This window comes from Halyomorpha halys, unplaced genomic scaffold (assembly GCF_000696795.3).
Source record: "Halyomorpha halys isolate HHAL.00 unplaced genomic scaffold, Hhal_1.1 Scaffold497.1, whole genome shotgun sequence".
In the NCBI taxonomy this organism is placed as follows: domain Eukaryota; kingdom Metazoa; phylum Arthropoda; class Insecta; order Hemiptera; family Pentatomidae; genus Halyomorpha; species Halyomorpha halys.
The window spans coordinates 6724-28276 of NW_027113287.1; the positions used below are offsets into that span (position 1 = coordinate 6724).

Here is a 21553-nt window from a genome sequence, read left to right on the forward strand (position 1 = left end):
ATATTTTATTCTTAATTTTTTTTTTTAATTATTGTCTATTTATTTATTGTTTAATTTTGTCTTTTTTACTGTAAAAAAAAATAAAAATAATAAAAAGATCAAAATAATTTGTTTTTAACATTCAGCGAAGCACTTAGTCTAGTGAAAGAATATTTTGCCATTGATCTATATTTTATTGTTCTTTCTTTTTATTTATTTTATTTTTATTTCGTCTTTTTGCCGTAATAATTTATTCCTATATGTGCACAATCTTCTTCGGCAAAGTACATTTATAAAGTATAATTTGGTTTTAAGTCTTGAAGGTCATTTATATAATGAAAAATGAATAAATCGAAATCTTATATCTTCGAAAGGCGTGATAGAAAAAAAAGTTTCTTTGGTGTTATTCATTTATTAAACTTTTAATGAACCGTTGGTCCTGTATGCTGCTTCATTCCATGCTTATTATTATTTTAATACCTTTTTAAATATTTTCTTATTTATAAGATCTTATAATGTTGTAACCTCGTTATGCAACATTAGAGTCGTCTAGTATATCTGCTCGATAAATCTTTCTTTAGACCTATTATTTGGTCATTCATTTATTTTAAAAGGCCTCGAAATAGAGGACATCAAGATGCGGCTCTCCAAATTATAGCTTGCGGCAAATCTAATTTCTTGTTCTTCCAATTCAAAATATCATTTTGTTATCAAATTATTCTGCTTCCTCACTATATTTAAATATATATATATATATATATATATATATGTGTGTGTGTATACTCATATATATATAAAATTTTATTCACATTGTACGTTTTAGGCATCAAAGGTTTTAGTTTGGTTTAATTTGGCTCTGTGTCTATACGTAGTTAAATTATTGTTCAAGCATAATCAGTTGAACTGCTAATCGATTTTGATGCAATATTTTTTGGATCGTGCGGGTTGATGATACCATATTAATTTTATTACAAGTAGACTCCATCCAATACTATCGCTTACGCATTCAGAATCTTATTTTTTTCGCCGCTGGTATATTTCAAAAACGGTTCGTCCGATATCGATGTTCAAACTCGGAAGAAAGTTGGGGGTTAGTGTGAAATGGATGTGGTATCTATTTCATGAGATTTCGCATAGTACTTTCGGTTCTGTATGCGAAACACTACGGGTGGGTTGGTCTAGATCCTGTGGTCGTCGTCCTTCAACCCGAGTTAAAGTCAGTGGGAAGGACACTGTTGAATCGGTCCTAAAGGGCTAAGTGCTTATGGAGTTATGAGTGACCTGCCGCTGCACTATGGAAACCATGATTAATGAACGTGGGATAGGGTTAACGCAAGCAATAATAGGGATATTCATGGTGTGTTGAATGAAAAAAGTTTTAAGTTATAAGCAGCCTAATTTAAGGTCCGTGTTATATGTTAAATGCAGAGAAGCTCCTAGCGGATTTTTTGGGCTACTGGTTTTGTTTATGAGATAATAAAATATCCACCAGCTTCGTCACATCATCTTTACCATCACTCACTCGTTCCTTGTTTCCTCTTCTTGCTTTTTTCTATTACTTTAGTAGAGGTTAAAAACGCCAAAACCAAAACAACACGAACTACGATCAACTAACCTATCAAAACAACAGACTAAGTTTTGTGGAGCTTAGCTGGTCTGTTGCCTGACGTCATTTTCCATTTAGCAGACCTATTAACACACTCTCAACCATATTAATTGTTATATATTTTTAACATGATAAAACAAGAAAATATTTCTCCATTTAATATAACTTTTTCCAATTAACTATAGATTATGAATACCTCTAATGTATGTTAGAAGACCACGACGACCAGCGCTCTTCTTGGTATAGATATTTAAATCTAAGATTTTGTGAAGAAAAATTTATTTCTTTTAATTTCCAAGGTATTCATGAATAAAATATACTTCTGATGGAGTGATTTTCCGTTGCCGAAAATTTAGATTTTGCATGTCAACCTGACTGAAGCCAAACAACATATAAAAAAAAAAAATTAAGTACCCAACTTTATGCGTTTACTTGCTCTTTATTATTCTAGACTGACTTTAATTCTTTCGAAGTAAGAGCGATAATTAAATACAAAAAAATTAAAACCTTTACTCCATTTTCCATTTTCAAGATCTTATGAATTTCATGCTAATTTTCAGATAAATTTTAATCACTTTTTTATTAAATTTTTTCTTTATTAAAAAAAGCTTGCGTATGTAGTTAGGTAAATATCCGTAATGGTCAATGCAAATATCCGTAATAGTGTCATGACAACTTCATAGCTGGCGTTTGTAGCAAGTTCAGTACACAGTTTTAAATTTTTAAGTATTCAAGTATTATTCTGTAAAAATAAAAAAAAATCAGGTGTGATTAAAAAAAAAAAAAGTTTGAAAAGATAAAACATTGTTAAATTTTATTTCCATTTGGATAAGTTATAGTCGTTTTGACCCTGTTCCTTAAAACTGTCTGCAAGGGGACTCAACAACGTTTTATAGATTATTATTTTAATGGTTACTTTATATTTTAAGGGTTGAACTATTTACTATTTGAGTTATTTTGACCGTACCCGAGCTATATTTCTTTTGTAAATAGATATTATGTTTTTATTTTCCCCAATGATTAAAAGCGCCCTCGCTGAAATTGGAACCCCCGCTATGAATATAACGATTTAGAGAACTGAAAAACTACAAAGTATACGCCTTGTCTAGAATCCTCCGTGACTGCCTTTATCCGCAAGGATAAGGTATCGTATCATTCCTAGATTTCGTATCGCAATGTTATTTAAGACGAGATACATCCCACCTTGAATTAGTTACGTAGCTTACTGATCCAAGAGCACCTGTGTCCTTAACCATTTTCTAGTTCCAATTTGACATTATAGATCTATCTAGCAGTGGGGTTATCTATTAAGGTATTGAAGAGGCCGTATTAACTATCATTTATCTATTTCTTAAGGATTTTATCTGTGATTTTCGTTGAGTACCTCATCGAAGGAACACTTTCCCTAAAATCCCTTCTAGTCAGTATCATAAATCCATCTTTGCTGAGGTAAGTGACCTGTAATATTTCTCGTTATTTAATTTAAACTGAATGTCGTAAACAATTAACGTTCTGATGGAAGAATAGCTCGTAAACCGTTGTCAACGTAATTATGGAAAAAGATCATTCTAGTCCTGTTGGTTATAGCTTTTGAATATTTAGTGCGGCAGTATGAATAAATCACGCTGAAACATTTGGCTGCATATTCTCGTTTTTCACAACCGTTCTTTACCTTCTATCGATAAGTAAAAACAATGTTTTGTTACTTGAATTAGGTAATGGTCCACATAAACTAAATAACTCTAATTCTTATTAAAATATTTCAATTATTATAAAGACCTACTATTGAACATGCCTAATTGAATGAAGGAGATGGTCCGGGTTATGGTCTGGAAAAATCGACAATTAAAAAATATTTTCTTCTATTTATTATTTAAATAATAATAAATAATTTATAAAAATTTTAATGGTTGTTTATCCTGATTGCAACACGTATTTTTTTTTTACTTATGTTTTTAAATGTACATAACCCCTTCTACATCTAGGTATCTCAGTTATTAATTGGATTTTGAGGTTAGGATACCTCACACTAGCTAAATAGGCACCTACCTCCTTCATCCACACAAAAGGTTTAAAACATCAAAAAAATGTAACATAGCCCCTTCATCCACTTACCCCTTCAATTGTTGTCATAACATTTCGTTTCTTCCCGCTGAATGAGTTCTCAAAAAATATTTCAAAGAAACTGACATATCTTGAACTGATATTAGATGAACATTTGACTTTTTTGGCTTGTTTCAATAAAAAACCGAAATCAGAAAATCTGAAGCAAACAGGTACCATCATTTATTAGGCTCAAGAATCTCTTCGCCTGGAAATTATTATTTATAAATGCATCCTTAGTAAATAAAAACTTAAAACATCTAACAAACATAAAAATATTTATAAAAAAATAAAAAATGAAAACTTATAAAAAAATAAAATTTATAATTTACAAAACTATTATCATTCCCACTGTTCTTTAAGGATGCTAATCCGTGGCTTCTTACACTAGGGATATTCATGATATTGTGTTAAATGTTATAGCATTGTGAGCAGCCCTATTTAAAGTCATGTTAAATGTTAAATGCATAAGAACCTGGCGGATTTTCTGAGCAACTTGTTCAGTAACCTTTCCTTCCAAAACTTCTTGTTATTGTTTACTTCTAAGCTTTGATTACAGTAATTTATTATGTGCCTAAAATTAGTGAAAAGTAGAAGTGTAAAAGTTTGGCTACTGATATTATTTTTTAAAAAGTCCAAAACACAAGACAAAAGAAAAAAAAACACAAACTACGACTAAGTAACCTAACACGACAACAAATAAAACGGTGACAAGCTCAGCTGGTCTGTCTCGTGACATTGTCTATTCAACAGACTTAGTGACAGACTCTCAGCCATGTTACATGTTATATCGTTTTAAATTGGTAAAAGAAGGAAGAAACATAAGTTTTTCCATTTAACACGCTTTAGCATGTTAAACTAAAGATCTTGAATACCCCTACTAAGGGAAGATCAGCACCGAACAATTTTCTGGTTCACAAGTGCTCCGCGGAGAAATTAATCGTTGTTCGTTACTTATCACACGATATATCGAATCTCGTAGCTAATTGAGTTTTAGGATTCACGTCTTTTTAGTCTTAGATGTACGTGTTTTTTATTTTTTGCGCCCCCTCAAAGACAATTTCAGACTTTTTTTCTTGTGAAATTAAAGTCATCAGGTTTATTCCCTATCCCATTCAATTATTCAACTCCACACAATTCTTTATCTAGATTCGTTTAAGCTGGTTGAATAATCTTGACATAAATGGCGCATTCTATTCGGGTAATAATTGTTCGTAATTGCCGGATCTTCACGTGTTTTCCCACTCTGATTCAATTTTTGATAGTTGAATCGTCTACAAAGAACCAACCATCACTTACTAAGCATTTTGTTAACAATGAATGCAGTTAAAGCATATGACTATCTATTTTTAAGTAATTTCGTCCAATGCCATTGCAATTTAGTTTAAGAAGATAAAAATTTAAAATTGACAACAGCTCAAATAAGGATTTTATGGATTGTTATTACGAATTTTAAATTCATCACTACACATTGGCCTGTCATGAGACTTATTTTTTGGTTCCAATTTGACTGCACAATCCGTCGCATAAGTTATTTTAACAATGGCAATATAATTGTTCACAATCTTTTCCATAATCCACGGGTCAGTCATTCGCTGTATAAATGTCTTCATGTGATCCTTTATCTATCCTTATCCAATTATCCTTCAGTCCCAATTCCGCCTCACATTACAGCAGACATTGATTATCATTTCGATCTTATTGCACATTATGATAGGATAAATAGTTAGTTGCGAATGTGCCTCGGCTTTAGGTGGACAGGTTTGATTGCCAGCAATTTAAAGATAGTGGAATTTTTGTTTTATTTTCTAAGAAATATACAGTTGATGTTCATAGTCTTGTTGAGGCGTTCATAGGATCTTTAATCGGAAGAGTGCGCCTAAGGAGGTACGTAGTGTAGGAAATCATTAAGTCAAGAAATCCACAGGTGAGGTCATGGCCTCGTGAATAAGGCTGTGATCAGAAATTCGTTGCCAGTTTTACTATTTTAAATGTGCATATATAATTCAAAATACAGAACATTTAACTCGGACATTATTCTGAAGCATTCATTGAGAATTTTATGGTTTAATTTAAAACCAAAAATTTCTCCACTGCTCAAATTTATTACCAAAAACATTTGTTAGGTTAAGAAAAAAATTTCATCAATATTGAATCATTTCTTTTTTTTTTTTTTTTTTTTTTTCACAATCTCTTATATTTGTTAAGACTGCTTGTTGAGCGTTTAAGTTGTTCTCAGTTGAATCCTTGTTAAAATATTTGAAAAAAAAAAAATATCTTTCAATTTATTTTAATAAAGTACATGTTATTTATTTTTTCTTAAGGTGTCTTAAAGTAATTATACTTTTTTAATGGTTTGAGGCAATATATATGTATATACACATACATTTTGTTGTTTTACAAAACTACTAATAAAACCAGAATACGAAATTCACTAAAAAAAATCTTTGTCTTATGAGATAATATTAAGTAATGAACTATTTTATAGTATTTGAATATTCAGGTCGTTGGTTTAGTTCAATAATAACAACATTAATTATGTTAACTTAGGTTGTAGGATAAAATTTGATTATCTTTATTTAAAACACCAATTGTAATTCGTGCTCATGTCACTGCTAGAAAGGATGTGATGTACATGGAAAAAGTTTTTATTTACTGGAAGTTATTTTTTCTTTTAATTTTTACAATATGAACGTCATAAATATCTGAAATATATATCGATATATAATAAAAGTGTGATAATTTTTTGTTATTCATATATAATTTCATTTAAAAAAAGTGGGTGAGCTTAATGCAATTAATTTTTTTTTTCTTAGTCGTTTTGATTCTTATTTAATTATATATTGCTGCTTCTAAAAAAAGTTTTGATCTTATTTAGAATTGGACGTATTCAAGAAATAGTACCGTAGACTGCGGTTACTTTCTGTACTAAGGTGGCCCTACAGACTTTCCTTAAGCTATTATAGTTGATGCAAAATAAATCCAGTCTGTGGTACAATCTATGAAATACCACGAATACAAAATAAAAAAATCTTTTTTATATTTACCTGCCTTCCCTGGTCCACGGAGTAGTTATCACACAGGTTACCAACTGTTCTAACCCGAGTGAGAAGGTGGAATTTTCATTTCGTGGGGCCGTCAGGAAATTAAAATTGATCCGCCTAGACCATATTAATAACCTAATTATAATATATTTATTACTATTTTGATATTTTTTTTAGTATTGATTTTATTGATGCATATATCTTGTACTACAGATAATTAGAGTTTATATATTTTATTTTGTTTTCAATTGTATACGTTCTCTCGAACATTTAAAAGCACTGCTGAATCAGTGGGCTAAAAACACTTGGTGATCAAATCAATTCGTTATAAGATTTAGTTATTTAAAATTCGTATCTCGTTGATATGTTTCATAAATATTAATAACTTTGGAAATAACGAGCGGGGCTTTAAAGATTTTATAGGGTACGGAATTTATATTATTAATAAATTGTTAATTATGACAAGATTCTGAAGATTAGACTAGGCAGTTTAGTAAAATAAAGTGAAAAAAATTTTACGTCACAGAGATTGGATGTGGTATGAGATAGTGGACGAGTGAGTGAATGGTATGTTTGTTTAGACTGATCGTTAGATAACTCCGTTTACACACGACACTCGAAACACAGCAATTATGTGCCGGAAGCCAGAGTTTTCGTTATTGTTTCAGCATTTATGCATCAAGACCATTCTTTTAACACTAAATATATATTTATATGTATATTTGATGTGATATCAATTTTTATTAAAAAGGGGAAAAAAATCCTAAAAAACGAATTATTGAAGTGGTTTATAACCCTCGGTCGATGTTGATAAAATATTTAAGCTGACAGAAATGGCACTAGATTTAAATGTTTACTAATCCTTAAAGTTGATAGATTATCACTTAAGTGCCCCTTCCATTCTGACCTTTACCGTTTATCTACCTGTCACTGTGTGACAAATTGATATTGGACATTGCAAGTTTTTTGTTTTCCATTTACATTGTCAATCTCTTCTGAACATATTTAATTTTATGTTTATTCTATCGAACTGAGGACGTTTGCTCACTGACAAAAAACTTCTCATATTCGTTGTATACTGAGTGTAATACCGGAGGGAAGAAGGAGGTATACAGATACAGGCAGAATGGAATAATAATACAATTTACAAAAATATAGTTTAAATATTCTGATCCACTTATGAATAATATTACTCACTATGTACCTTCTAAGGAGGCGAATCCGTGTGTCGGCTTGTCAAGATTATCCTTGTGGTACCTCTGGCTTTGAGATGCTACGTATAAGACCTTAGCTTTTAGTGAATCAGAAGATTCTATTGAGATCTTTATTCATTCTAGTAATACATTTATAAATACAACAATATAATAAATGGCGATACAAATGTTTACACTATCATTTCAAATTAATACGTAACAATGGATTGGCTGAAGAGTTAAGTGGTTCACGTCTCGGCAGTTAGGTCTCCCCAGGCTGGCCCATAACGGTTTTAGTGGCATTTAGATCGGTGACCAGCAGATGGTAGCAGTTTAGCTTCATTTGTATATTTGTGGCTTGGAACTACAACTAATATCCATTTCTAATTTTACTAAATTTTATCTGTTATTAAACTTTTACATGCTAAAGTAAAAGCTTAAAGTAACTGAAAACATTCAGTTGCGGTTTTCTAAGACTTAATTTGCTGATTTTGGAATTTAGGACATAGGTTGTTAACTACAACCTACGATATGTATATATGATTTTTAAAAAATTCAATTTTTCTCAAAAGACTAAACTTGCCTTAATCTGGTGTCGTTCTGAAATCTCATCCAATAATTTATGTTTGAAACTTTCATGCTTTTATCAGAAACGAATCCAAGAATTCCTTCACTCAGGACAGATGTATTTCACAATCCTATTGTTAGTTAATTAGAAAAGTGGTGAAGAAATTAAAAATGATCTTCATCCAGTGGGTGCATAATTGATATGTATATAATTAAATGCAACACATTTACTTTTCAACTAATATCAATCCCAGGTTTTCTGCCACAATTTTTCACATTAAAATCTAGAATGAAGAAATCAATATTTATCACCCATTTTGGAAAATGCATGTATAATGAAATTAAATCAAATGAAGATGATTGACCGTATATGAATTAGAAAGAAATTGTTCAAGTTGTGGTCAAGAAAGACCATTGAGAAATAGTTTCATATATTTCATATATATATCATAGCCAATGTTTCGAGCCCCAGTGCAGGTCTTTAAGTGGAGTCATTCCTTCTGTACACCTCTACCAATCACAACAGCCCTGATGAAGACCCGCAATATGCTTCAAAACATTAGCTATCAATAAATTAATCTCTTACTGATCCATTTTCTTCTTATGCACTTTTATGATGGAAAAATAATGTTTTTGTTAACTTTTAAAAATAAAATTTTATTTCTATTATCCAATACTTCTCAGCATAAATAAACATAACTAATGTAATATTGTATACTTGATATCTAATACTAGATTGAAATAAACCAAGCAGTCAATAATACTCCTTATAAATAATTATGATTCCTTTGAATTCTCAGTTCTGAACCATAATAATTATTATTTTCATTACATTTATTTTACAGGTCATTTAATTACATATCATATTAAATATAAATATTTAATACTAACAAGTAAAATAATTGTCCAATCATTTAGTGCAAAGAATAATTAATCACATTACTTTAGAAATTGAATTTAATTTAAAAGTGTATTATTAGTTACTAATTAATTGATCGTTTTCTTATTATTTTTTCAGTACTATATTGGCAAACGATGTGAGCTTAGAATATTCAAGCAACCACGTTGGTTTAGTAAATGTTAGCATCGAAGGAGATGGTAAGAGTGGCCCTCCATGGAAAGTTCTCCTTACTGGAGAACATCCTGGACACGTTGTGATATCTTTCAACCTAACTAAAAATATTACTGAGTAAGTAAATGATCGTAGTATTTTTAAAAAATATTTTTTATTTTATTTTTACTCTATGAGTAATTTTGGTGTCTCATAGTAATTCTTTAATTTTTACTTAAGTACTTTTATTAATAGTATTAGGTATTAATGCATCAATCGGGAACTGTTATTGGTTATATATGAAATATATTTTTTATTTTCAGTGTGAGTAAAGCATTTGTCAGAATTACTGTGATGAGGTCAACAGATCTTGAAATCACCAGTGTCGTAGTCGGCTGGCTCTATTTCGTTGCTTGGTCTGTTTCATTTTACCCTCAAGTTTATGAAAATTGGAGAAGGAAAAGGTAAATTATTACATCAGATTGATTATCAATTATGTTCACAATGTTGTGATTAATGTATATAATAGATAGGATGCCTACTAATTTTATAATTTTTTACTTTGGAATGAAATTAATAGTAATTACCACAAATCCAACTTAATTTATTGAAATTGTATTTTTCATGTTTAATTCTGTTTTTGTTTGTTACAGTGTTGTTGGATTGAATTTTGATTTCCTCTCTCTTAATTTAATTGGTTTTACGTTGTATTCCATTTTTAATTGTGGCCTTTATTGGATACCTGCTATTCAAGTAAGTTCATTTTGTTAAATTTGTAATTCATTTATTTAAATTGATTTGACTCATACACAGATAAACACATGAGATCATTTAATCAATAATTAATACACTATACGAAGTTAATGTCTGAATGAAAGTTATAAATTATTTTTGACAATAGTATTGTATGCATATTAAGGTCAGTGAATAATCTATTAAGTTAATTATGTTGTAGAAAATCAATAAATTATAGTCTAAATTTATTGATTTTGAATCATTCTAAACTGTTAGTTGAAAAATTGAAATAAATTTTTTATTTTCAGTATATAATATTTTAACATGTTTTTTTAGCAAGAATATTTCTCATTGCACCCAAAAGGATTGAATCCTGTTCAGTTGAATGATATCTTTTTCTCTCTCCACGCCGTTGGAATCACCCTCATTACAATAATACAGTGTTTGATCTACGAGGTATGGTTATTACATTATTTACTAAGAATGCTGGAATAATTATATTGATACAATTTTATTTTATTGATATTGATTACAGTACTTTAATTATATAGATAATTAGTAAAGTATAAACAGAAGTTTTAATATTTACATTTTTTATTTGTTACTTGATCATTGTTTTTTCATTAAGCATAAAAATCAGTAATTTCATTAATCCTATCAAGACCTTTTGCAAGTTTTACAGCTTTTTAAGAATATGAATGAGAAAATGTAGGTAAATGTGACCCAATTTGTTTGTATAAAAAATAAATTTATAATGTTTAAATGAAACTTAAATTCAAAATATACAATTATTAATTTAGTTTAAAAATAATTGTGATTTTTTTTTTAGAGAGGTGGACAAACCGTATCTTGGACCGCTCATGGTATAATTGGAATATACTTGTTGGTTGTGGCTGTGGCTTTGATTTTAAGTTTATTCACATCGTTTTTTAGTTGGCTTAGTTTTATTAATACTTGCTCTTATCTCAAACTTGTCACAACACTCATTAAATATATACCTCAGGTAAATGAAATATTTTATTATTTATTTATCCAATATTTATCGTCCATCTAAATACCCTTCATTAATTCCCAAATAAAAAAAAAAAAAAGAAGAAGAATTCCGAACGAAGAAACAAACTATCATTATTGAATTCATTTAGAATGTTTTTAAGCAATTTTCACTTTTCCAAATTTCTAACAAGTGTAAATATTGACTGATGAGAATTATTTCTTCCCTGTACTAATTAATATATCAGATTATTCTGATATGATCTTATCGTGCAACTGCAACTAATAGTGATTAATAATAATCTTCTATTAAACACACTGTAGTTGCAACCATACATATACGTTACAGATTTAATGAATCACAAAGAATTGATATTTATTAAGGCTTCGAGTTTCTCTCAAGCATTTGATTGAATTAAAAACATTTTGATCTCTTGGTCTATTTTTTTGGTTCTTATCATGATTTTATATTTCTGTCAAATCATTCTGTTTTTAAATGATAATTTTGTGTAAAATTTAACCCCTTTCAATATTCTTCCTTCTGACTCTTTTTTTCAGGGGCAAAAAAGATATGTGAGGGTGCCTAAGCAGTAAAAATTTTGAAACCCTCCTAAAAAGTATCATAAATTTTTTTAAAAAATTCTATATTTGATTATTTTATGAAGTGTTTTTAAATCTTAAGTCTTTCGAAAATGACACTTCGAAAAAAGATTTTTGAAATGGTGGAAGATTCAAAAACACTTTGTATTGTAATATTTCAGAACCTTTCTGGTTAGTTCTTTTATGACTTAACCCTCGAGCACCTATTGTCACCTACTGGTGAAACAACTTTCAGAGTATATAAAAAATAAGCTTTCATCTTCGGCTACTCCAGTGCACCTTAATATATTCATTTGAACTATTTCTCAGTCATAAAATAAATAAAAGTTGGTCTGTTGCAAAATCTTACTTGTTATAATCATGTTTTTGAAGGCATTTCTGATGTTTCAATAACTTGGTGATTTACATTTAGGTTTACTCTGAATGCAGAACACAAAAAGTTGGTGAAAATGAAGTGGTGATACCCATGTCAAATCCATTAAATTGTTTTTTTTATTAAATAGTTAGAAACAGAAATGAGATAAATACATATACTTGGGACCATAACGGTATTAAAAGATTAATCCATCCCTTCCTAGCTTCCACATTAACAAAGAACATCTCAATTAACCAGTTCAATTCTTTAATATTGATTATTTTGATTACCAATTCACCAACCATCATAACAAGAATCTTTAGTATTTTTTCTTTATCTGCTTTTCAGTAAAATTAATCATCTTTATCTTTTCCTGGCAAGTTATTGGTAATTGTTTTATCTCAAGATCATGCTCTATCTTCAAATTTAAATGAAATACTTGCATAGTTGCAGTGGATGTGCATAAAAATAAATATTGCTATTTGTCTTTTAAATGTCTTTGGTGTTGCATGATTAAACAAAAAAAAAATTATATATAAAAATATTTTTCTGTCAATATATTGAAAGTAACACATAGAATTTTCTTAACAATCAAAATAAGTATTACTTACTTTTAGATTTTAAATATAATATAGATAAGGAATGGAGAAAAACAAATATTCTTTCAATATAGAACTTCGTTCAAAAATTAATTTAGTGGAAAATATGTTCTAAAAAAATTAAATTAAATTAAAAAAACAAGACTTCAGAGCTAATTTCCGCCATTAAGATGTTATTTTCCTATCATTTTTGTGTGAAAAACAACCAGAAATGATCTAATTGCTTTATTAATGCTTAAACACCGCACCAAAAATCATTTGGACATGACCAAATTCACCTTTACCTTATAGTAATGTTCTGCTCAGAAAACAAATCATCCTGAATATCACCTCGTATGATATAGAGACCTTGAAATTGTAGCAACGCTGGTTCGATTCAGGTCTAGGCAAGTTGACTTTTATTTCGTGGCACTCCTGCCATATGAAAACTCAGTGCTGTCTGTAGCTCAGAGAGTTGAAGCGTAATTTTTTGCAACCTAAGAATTGCAGTGGCGCCGGTTTGAATCGTAGTCGAAAGTAATAAGCATTCCTCGGCCTTATTTCTTCATCAATTCCGTTTTTTCTAGTTACCATAGAGCCAAAATTCTCTACCTGTTCATATGTATTCCTTATACCTATACCATAGAAATTATTGCAATTTCTACTGCTGGCCACACATTTTGTTTTATCCGTATTTTTCCTTACTAGTTTCTATAAAATTTTTGGAAACAATGCAACAGAAATTATAGCCGTTGTTGAAATTAATCGATTCACTCGATTTTGTATAGTAACCACACAGTCGAGACGATGTCCTCCATGTATGTGACTGTTACTAAAACGAAAAGGTCAACAACTTTTATTCCGATTCCTGGTTAGTTGGTAAAAAAAAAAGTTTATTTCGAACCAGTGGGGTTCTATGAAGATAATACCTGTCTTATATTTAAGACAATTCAATTGTACGCTTGCCAAGTTTATTCAAAATTGTTTAAGCTTTTATAGATAAAATTAAAAAAAAAAAATGTGGAAAATTGATTCTATAAAGTAGCACATCCGGAAAGTCGAGTTTATCGAAAAAGTTGCTATCTTACCCCAGCCATTAAACCGTCTTAAATATGTAATTTCAGTCTTGTACTAACTTTCGTTTTTGAGGTAGGCCTACCACGCCAGAGACTCAAAGATCATTTAGTGATATTTGAAAAACTAATTTGTAGTCAAGAGATTCAAAAACGTGTATTTCCGTCGAAAATGGGATTCGAAATTTTCCACGATCCTAATTCTTACCCTGACTCTATTATTTTTACATAGGTAAGTGAAAGTAAAACCAGATAGAGATTTTGTTATTTATATTGATTCATAACAAAATCTTGCTCAATTTAGCGTAAAATAGGGAGAAAGACTAATCAAAATTAATTCCTCCCCTTCTTCCCTTGGGATATTATTATAATAAGCTTGACATTGAAATGGCCTGGCAATTTGATTGAGTTCAATATCCATTCCACTCGTTGCCAAGGAGATCTAAACGGTAGGAGGGCCTTGGACCGTGACCGGGTGGAAGTTCCTGTCATTTAGCATCCATCATGTCCCTCCAATTGTCAACTTCAATAATACCAACCAACTGCTTTATTAGTAGAATAGGTGCGTCCCCTTTGGTACAATGGTTGCGAATTTAGATCTATTATTTTCATTTTAGCTCATATTTATATGCATGTATGCCTGATGTGAGATAATAACAATCTTCTCTTCGTATAATAACAGGCATTTTTACTTTTAACGTCGTAAAATCTTAAGTATTAGGAATATGATGGGTTAATAATTAACGTAGAAAATGGCCTATTTAAGTAGAAAGAGATAAAAAAAAAGTGGGAGGAAGGAAAGATACACAGAATGAATGAGTCATAAAAAATGTTTCTACAAATTTTACCCTTGCCTTGCCATCCCCAGACTGAAGGTATTATTACTCAATTATACAGCCATTTCGCCGGGTTGTTTCTGAGGTTTTTATAATAATAATAACATTCTTTATTTATTCTGGGATTGATCCCTTGGAATAATATACAGGCGTCAAAATTAGGCTTAGAGTAAAATACAAAATGAAATTATAAAACGTCATAGAATATAATAAAATAATGAATTTGAAAAGATAAAAATGAACAACAATAATTAACAGATTATTTAAAATAAGAATAGAACAAATAAAATAAAACCATATGCCATATCATAAAACATAAGATGACTAACACTTCTGATAATAAATAAAAGAAGAAAGCAAAACGATAAAAAATCAAATTCAATTAAACTAAAAATAATAAATGAAAAGATACAATTTCTGCTAATATATATATATATATATATATATTATAAACAAGTATAAACGAAAACATTAAATACCGAAAATACATAAAACTTATTTGAAGCTTTCAATTGTCATTCTTCCGGAATTGGGTGGACAGAAGGTAATTGAAGATTGGAAGGGTATTAGAACTACGAATATAAGAAGGAATAGAGTTCTATAGGGAAGAGGAAGGGATGAGGAAAGATCTACCAAAGGCTGCGGTTCGATGGGCAGTTACATTTAAGTCTGAAGGCCGTGAGCGGGTATTGCGGGAATGCACTGAGAATTTAAATTAAGGGATATGAGAGATGTACGATGGACGGCGGGATTGGATAACTTGGTAGAGGAAGAAAGTAAGATAATATTTACGAAGGAAGGAGTGGTAAAACCATTTCAACTCTTCATAAAATCGGGTGACAGAGGCGTCCCTGGGGACCCCAAAGATGAATCGTATATAGCAATTGTTTAACCGATTTAAAATTATATTATATTACATATTATTTAAGTTTTTCCAACTGATTATATTTCCATCTTTGTTTTATTACTGTCTTGAAATTATTTTTATTGTATTATTATCATAAAAAGTTATATCTCGTGGCCATTAACCTACTCTGTAAGTCCATTGATATTCAGTTTTTCCTTCGCGATCTCTTTGTTTTGCTTAGTTTGACAGGTTGGCCATGCTGCGACGCGCCGGCTGGTTTATGACATTCAACCTTCGTGTTGGAACAAAACTAAGTCTATTTTAATTAAAGCTTAAAACACTTCCTCCGCCTTCCTACAAAATATATGGTGGCGTGATCTATCGACTTTCCTTAAAACTAGTTGGAAAACATTACATTACTTATTAAAATGTGATAATGAGGTTTAAGGGCACATGGATAAAATTAATATTATACATTGATACATGCGCAATTTGTCTTCCTTTTTATGGAATTCTTTCTTGATCTTCAGGATTACATTACCTTTTTCACATTCTCTATGCTAATTACATCCATATCATTAATATTTTGTCATATTTATTATTAGTTCTAATTTTACATGGAGAAAATCTGCTTACTCCATTTTCAATTTCACTTAATGAGTGAACTCATTACAGTACCCATTTATGAATCAAACCTCCTGGTGGCTATTCAATCTCCTGGAAGACCCCATTGTGATTTCCGATGAATGTACAAAAGGTAATGTCATCATTCCTACACGTGGTCAGTGTGTCCCTTCCAATTACCTATGGGCCACACAAATCTAGGTAAAGGGTGAGGGGTGAAGCATGGCTTCCTTTCAGGAGTGGTTACCCTTCAAGTATTAACCATGTTGGTCAACTTAGGTTGTCTACTGCAAGCATCTTAACTGACTCGGTCATTCTGGCCCCCAATAGATGTATATATTTTTCTTTTCTTTTTTAAAAATCATTCCATCTTGAAGTTAACTTTTCATCAATAGTTTAATCGGTTGTTGATATTAAATCCCCCTCCTTGAGTAATATTTTCTGTAAATTTATATTTTTTTTTCAAGATTTCCATTGATGTTCTATCCAGCCTGAGACTGGGAATTTCAAAATTCCTTACTTGGGGATCACAAAATAAATATTGACTGCCCCAGGTGGTATTCTAATTCACAATGTTTTAAATCAAGCTCCCTGGGACACTCACAACAATGTGCTCTCCTATTGATTTCATGTTGTTTTGGAAAAAAAGTTTAAATTTAATTTATAATTCGTGATTAAATGTAAATGCTCGTGGTAGTCATTACAGTATATATTACTTATCTTCTTGTAGAATTAGTTATTCATTTATCATTTAGATCATTTTTTTTTGTTGTAAACATCCATGAATGCATGTATTTTATGAAAAATTATTGAATTATATTATGTAATGAATTAATTTATTAATACAAACTTTTTATTTTAGGCTTACATGAACTATAAGAGGAAAAGTACAATTGGTTGGAGTATTGGAAATGTCGTTTTAGATTTCACCGGAGGTATCCTCAGCATGTTACAGATGATAATCAATGCTGATAATTATGGTATGTTTGAGCATCTTTATTCCTACATTTTATCAGCTTACTATGAAAAGTTAAAATTTTCAAATTGGAATATTCTGTTCGATTTAGTTTAAATTTTCACAACTGGACTTGGACATAGCATTTATTTATTTTGTAAGTTTGGTTTTGACATGGCATTGATTGTTTTACTGTTATTTAATTTAAACCATTGTTAACATAGATGATTTTTAAAGGGCATGAAATATTACTTATTGTGTTGATTTGATTTGAGTTTGTAAATTGACAAATATAAGGTTTTGAAAATTTATTGTTGTTAATAATGCAATGAATATTAATGCAGGAACTATTTTCAATATAATTTTGGATGACAAAATAAAAATCCCCATTAATTTATTTGTTTTGGTATACTTGTAGTTATTTGTATGTTAGTTGAGTTAGTGAAGCCCCATATGAGACAGATATATGTTATAATGGGTCTTGTTATTTATTGCTTTATAGAGTATTAATTTATTTTGGGGGATAATTTGGATTTTTTTTTTATTAAAGTACAGAAACATTCTATGCATTATTTTCTTTTTGTTTTCTAATTTTGATTTAATATGGTGATTGAATAACAGTTTACTCTCTAACATGACTCCTAAGTATTTTAGAGATTTTGCAAAAGTGATAACAGTTTCATTTAAAACTATATTCGTGGGAAGGTCATCGTTATGTGAAAATAATGACTTCTGTTTTTCTAATGTAACCCAAATTTTTTAAGGGCTTTTGGTGTCTTTTTTTATGCTCTTTGAATCTATTAGTTATTGCATTTATTCGGTAAGATGAGGAATAACATTGTATCATAAAAAAAAAAAAAAAGAGCTGAGCTATATTAACATTTTTGAATATTTTATAGTCATTTATGAATAAATTGAGTAATATGGGACTTAAAAGAGACTGGCTATAGTATGATGCATGGGGTATAGTTGACTGAAACTAAGAAGACAAGAAACTGATTTGTTGGTGGGAGTGAAATATCCACTCAGGCCTGATTTTTTTTTTTAACCAATGTTTTACCAATTAATGTTTTGCAGATGATTGGGCATCTATATTTGGTGATCCCACAAAGTTTGGTCTCGGTTTCTTCTCTGTTCTCTTTGATATTCTCTTTCTTGTTCAGCATTACATCCTTTACAGGTGAGTTATATTAAAAGATAATTTAAAATTTTTCAAGACAGTGGTAAGTGAAGTTTTATTTTATTATAACTTTAAACATCGCTGTTTGATATAATTTATTGTTTTATTACTGATTCAGTCCATGCCATTTCATTTTTTAGTTTATTAGTTAATTTTTCTTTGAAAGTAACTTAGTAAATCATCAATAAATTTACTGACTGATTTGACTTAGCTTGATAAGTTACAAAGTTGGCTTTGTAAGACTGAATTGGAGTATCTCCATTAAACTTTATTTCAACTAAATTAAACCTGATTTCCCATCGGATTGATAAAATTTAAAAATAAATATTCTTATAGTGTTAAGACTATTCAAACTTCCTGCATTTTTATTATTCAAAATTCAACTAAAATACATAGTGGAGGTGCAAATAAAAAAGGGTACAGGTCAATAAAAATGTCTTAATTTACATTTTTAAAAGATATATATACTTTTGTCTGTATCTTTATTAAATAAATTCTACACTTCTAACTGGAGGTATAATTGTCACTATAGTTCACCCAATAAAAAGTTTTAATTTGGAGCAGTACACATCCATCAAAGGGTTTCAAGCTAGATTTTAAGATTTTCCATCAAATAGCTAGATTTTACAAGAAACATTTTAAACATGGCTATGTACCATCAGGTATTATTGCCTAAATTAAAAACTAGACTGGTGAAAGGAATACGGAGGCTTTCCTGCCTTATAAACTTATAAATCAGCAATTCATGCATCAATAGAACAATGCAGACCCAAAACAAAAACATGTTCACTTCACACTGCGTAAATACTGATTTAAATGAAATAGTGTAAACTTCCTTATATATAATAAGTTATACCATTAAATTTTTGAATCACCAATAGGTTTTTTATTTTGGTTGACAATTTTTTTTTAAAGAAAAGAATGATATTAAATTATTCTTAAACGTAACATTTCAATATTTTTCTTTCTCTTATTTCTCAAATACTATTTATTATGGACCTGTATTTTTTTTTTAAAGCACCTCCTTTTTATCTTGATCTTCCAAATCAATTTTTTATTTATATAGTTTAATTGTTTGTGTTACTTTATTTTTAGTTATTATTAAATACAAACTAAACTACATCATTATCATAATTAAAAATATGAGGAAATATTATTTCGATAGAATAAATTATATGAACTTACTTATATCAACATATGCATGCTATATGAAATGATAGTTATAGTTGAATGGGAAAAATAAAGCATGAATTTTTGCCACTATCAAATTTCTTCTTCTTCTAACATGCACTTGGTGGGATATCTATTTCTTCTTTTGCTTTGTGTTTTATTAAATTATCATAGTATTACAAAATTAAATTTATTGCCTTGCATAAAAACTGCTGCTTATTGTCTCAGTGTCTTGATATTGTTGTGTTGGTACTGTAATAATATTGGTACTACAAAAAGTAAGAAATTTTCTTCGTAACAGAAAAAAATCTAGTAGTATAATTCTAACATTAGTTAGAATTCTTTTCCTAGCCACTGTATGAAAGATACATTAATGAAGGAAACTTTCTTTAAAAAAAAAAAAAAAATAATCAGGTAAGCAATGAATTATAAAAAAAAAAATCTAAAAATGGATTCACAAATATCTTATTTAACATTTAAACAATTCAGTTTTCTTCACAAATATTGGATGTTATTCCTTGTTTCAAATTATTTTCTGTAAATTATTCCATTATATGAATAAATATGGGAAAGCCAATATGCTGTATATATTTCTAAAATAATTGTTGTCTGATGAATATGAGGCTTCTAACTTAGTCATGTTTATTTGAAAGTATTCTCTTAGTAATTAATTTACAGTGGAACCACATTTATCCCAGGCAACACATGATATGACTGTATATGCAGGAGATAAGAATGAAAAAAATTGGAATATTTATTTAACTCATGTTGTAGGTAAAAATGCAATAAAAAACTTAATATATCGGTGATGTATATATTAATTACTGGTAAAGTTTAATTTATCAGGCCAATTTAAAATAATTTATTTTGATACATTTTTCAGTTTATGTATTAAAATGATTTTCAAGTTTTTAATATTAGTCACAAAATCAGTTATTTTATTTAACTTGATGCTTTTATTAGCACTTTATTTATTTTTACTGCTGGTTTGCTTGGTTCTACTGTATTTCTTTTTTGTCCAAATTAATTTTTAACTGTGAAAGGAATTAAAAATGCATTTTCCTACCTCAAATTAATTATTTAAACTTTTAAATTCCTTGAAATATGTTGTGAATGACTAACCTAAGCTAATTCATTAAATATAATAATGTCGTAACTCAAACATATTATATTAGAATAATAGAGCTTTAGAGAACTCAATTTTTTCATTACTTTTATAAATCTGGTTTTTATTATCACAAAAAAATTATTTTTAAAATGATAATTATTAAACTTTCATGGTTTTACTGTAATGCAAAGTTGAAGTATCACTAGTTATAGTTATAGTTCAATCATAGAGAAATTTTGAATTTTTGTATCAGGTGCAAGTTCACTTGCAATCACTGTAATCGAATTTTTTCCAAGTGGTAGTCTGCATGATGTCATTGGGAAACTATTTTTTCAAATGTTATAATAAATTAAATAAAAACTGTATTAAGCCTTAGCTTGGTAATAGTAGTTGTTTTACACAGACATAGTCAAAGTTTCCATTTGACGGAAGGTTGGTCATGATAGATTTGTGACTTTAATTTTGCAAAAGCATAGATGTTTTTGTCATAAAATACATTTTAAAGTTTTCTACAACTTCATATTCCCTAATTCAGAATGTTAGTAAATCTTTTATCACTTATTATAACAAACATAGTTACATACTATGTTTTTTATTACTTACTGTAAAAGACATAGTGACATACTATGTCTTTTACAACATACTGTTAAAATATGTATAATAATACATTAATATAATAAAATATGTTTTTTTAAGGATATATTTCTTTATCAATAAATCGGCCTAGTGGGTCTTACATGTTTATTATAACAGTTAGATTTGCTTCTAACAATTGATAATGTGGTGGCTTAGTCTCATGCAAAATACTATACAATGTTATAATTATTCAATTATTTCAAATAATGAAAATAAATTAGTGAAAAAAAAATAGTTAAAATAATATATATGTAATGTATATACAATTATTGATTTAAAAAGGAAAATGTTTTTGTATAATGTAAATATATATCCAGTTATGG

At 29.1% G+C, this 21553-nt stretch overlaps 1 protein-coding gene across 1 annotated transcript in view; it reads left to right on the forward strand.

Annotated features, from left to right (window-relative positions):
* Positions 1 to 5441: 5441 nt before the first annotated feature.
* Ctns (Cystinosin) overlaps positions 5442 to 21553 on the forward strand; it is a gene marked incomplete at its 5' end in the record, with an annotated part of 25608 nt that continues 9496 nt past the window's right edge. Inside the window, 8 exons of the mRNA XM_014425140.3 lie at positions 5442 to 5575; positions 9511 to 9681; positions 9867 to 10007; positions 10197 to 10296; positions 10615 to 10734; positions 11108 to 11281; positions 17044 to 17161; positions 18214 to 18316. Coding sequence (XP_014280626.3) covers positions 5442 to 5575; positions 9511 to 9681; positions 9867 to 10007; positions 10197 to 10296; positions 10615 to 10734; positions 11108 to 11281; positions 17044 to 17161; positions 18214 to 18316 — 1061 coding nt within the window. The remainder of the gene's footprint in view (positions 5576 to 9510; positions 9682 to 9866; positions 10008 to 10196; positions 10297 to 10614; positions 10735 to 11107; positions 11282 to 17043; positions 17162 to 18213; positions 18317 to 21553) is intronic.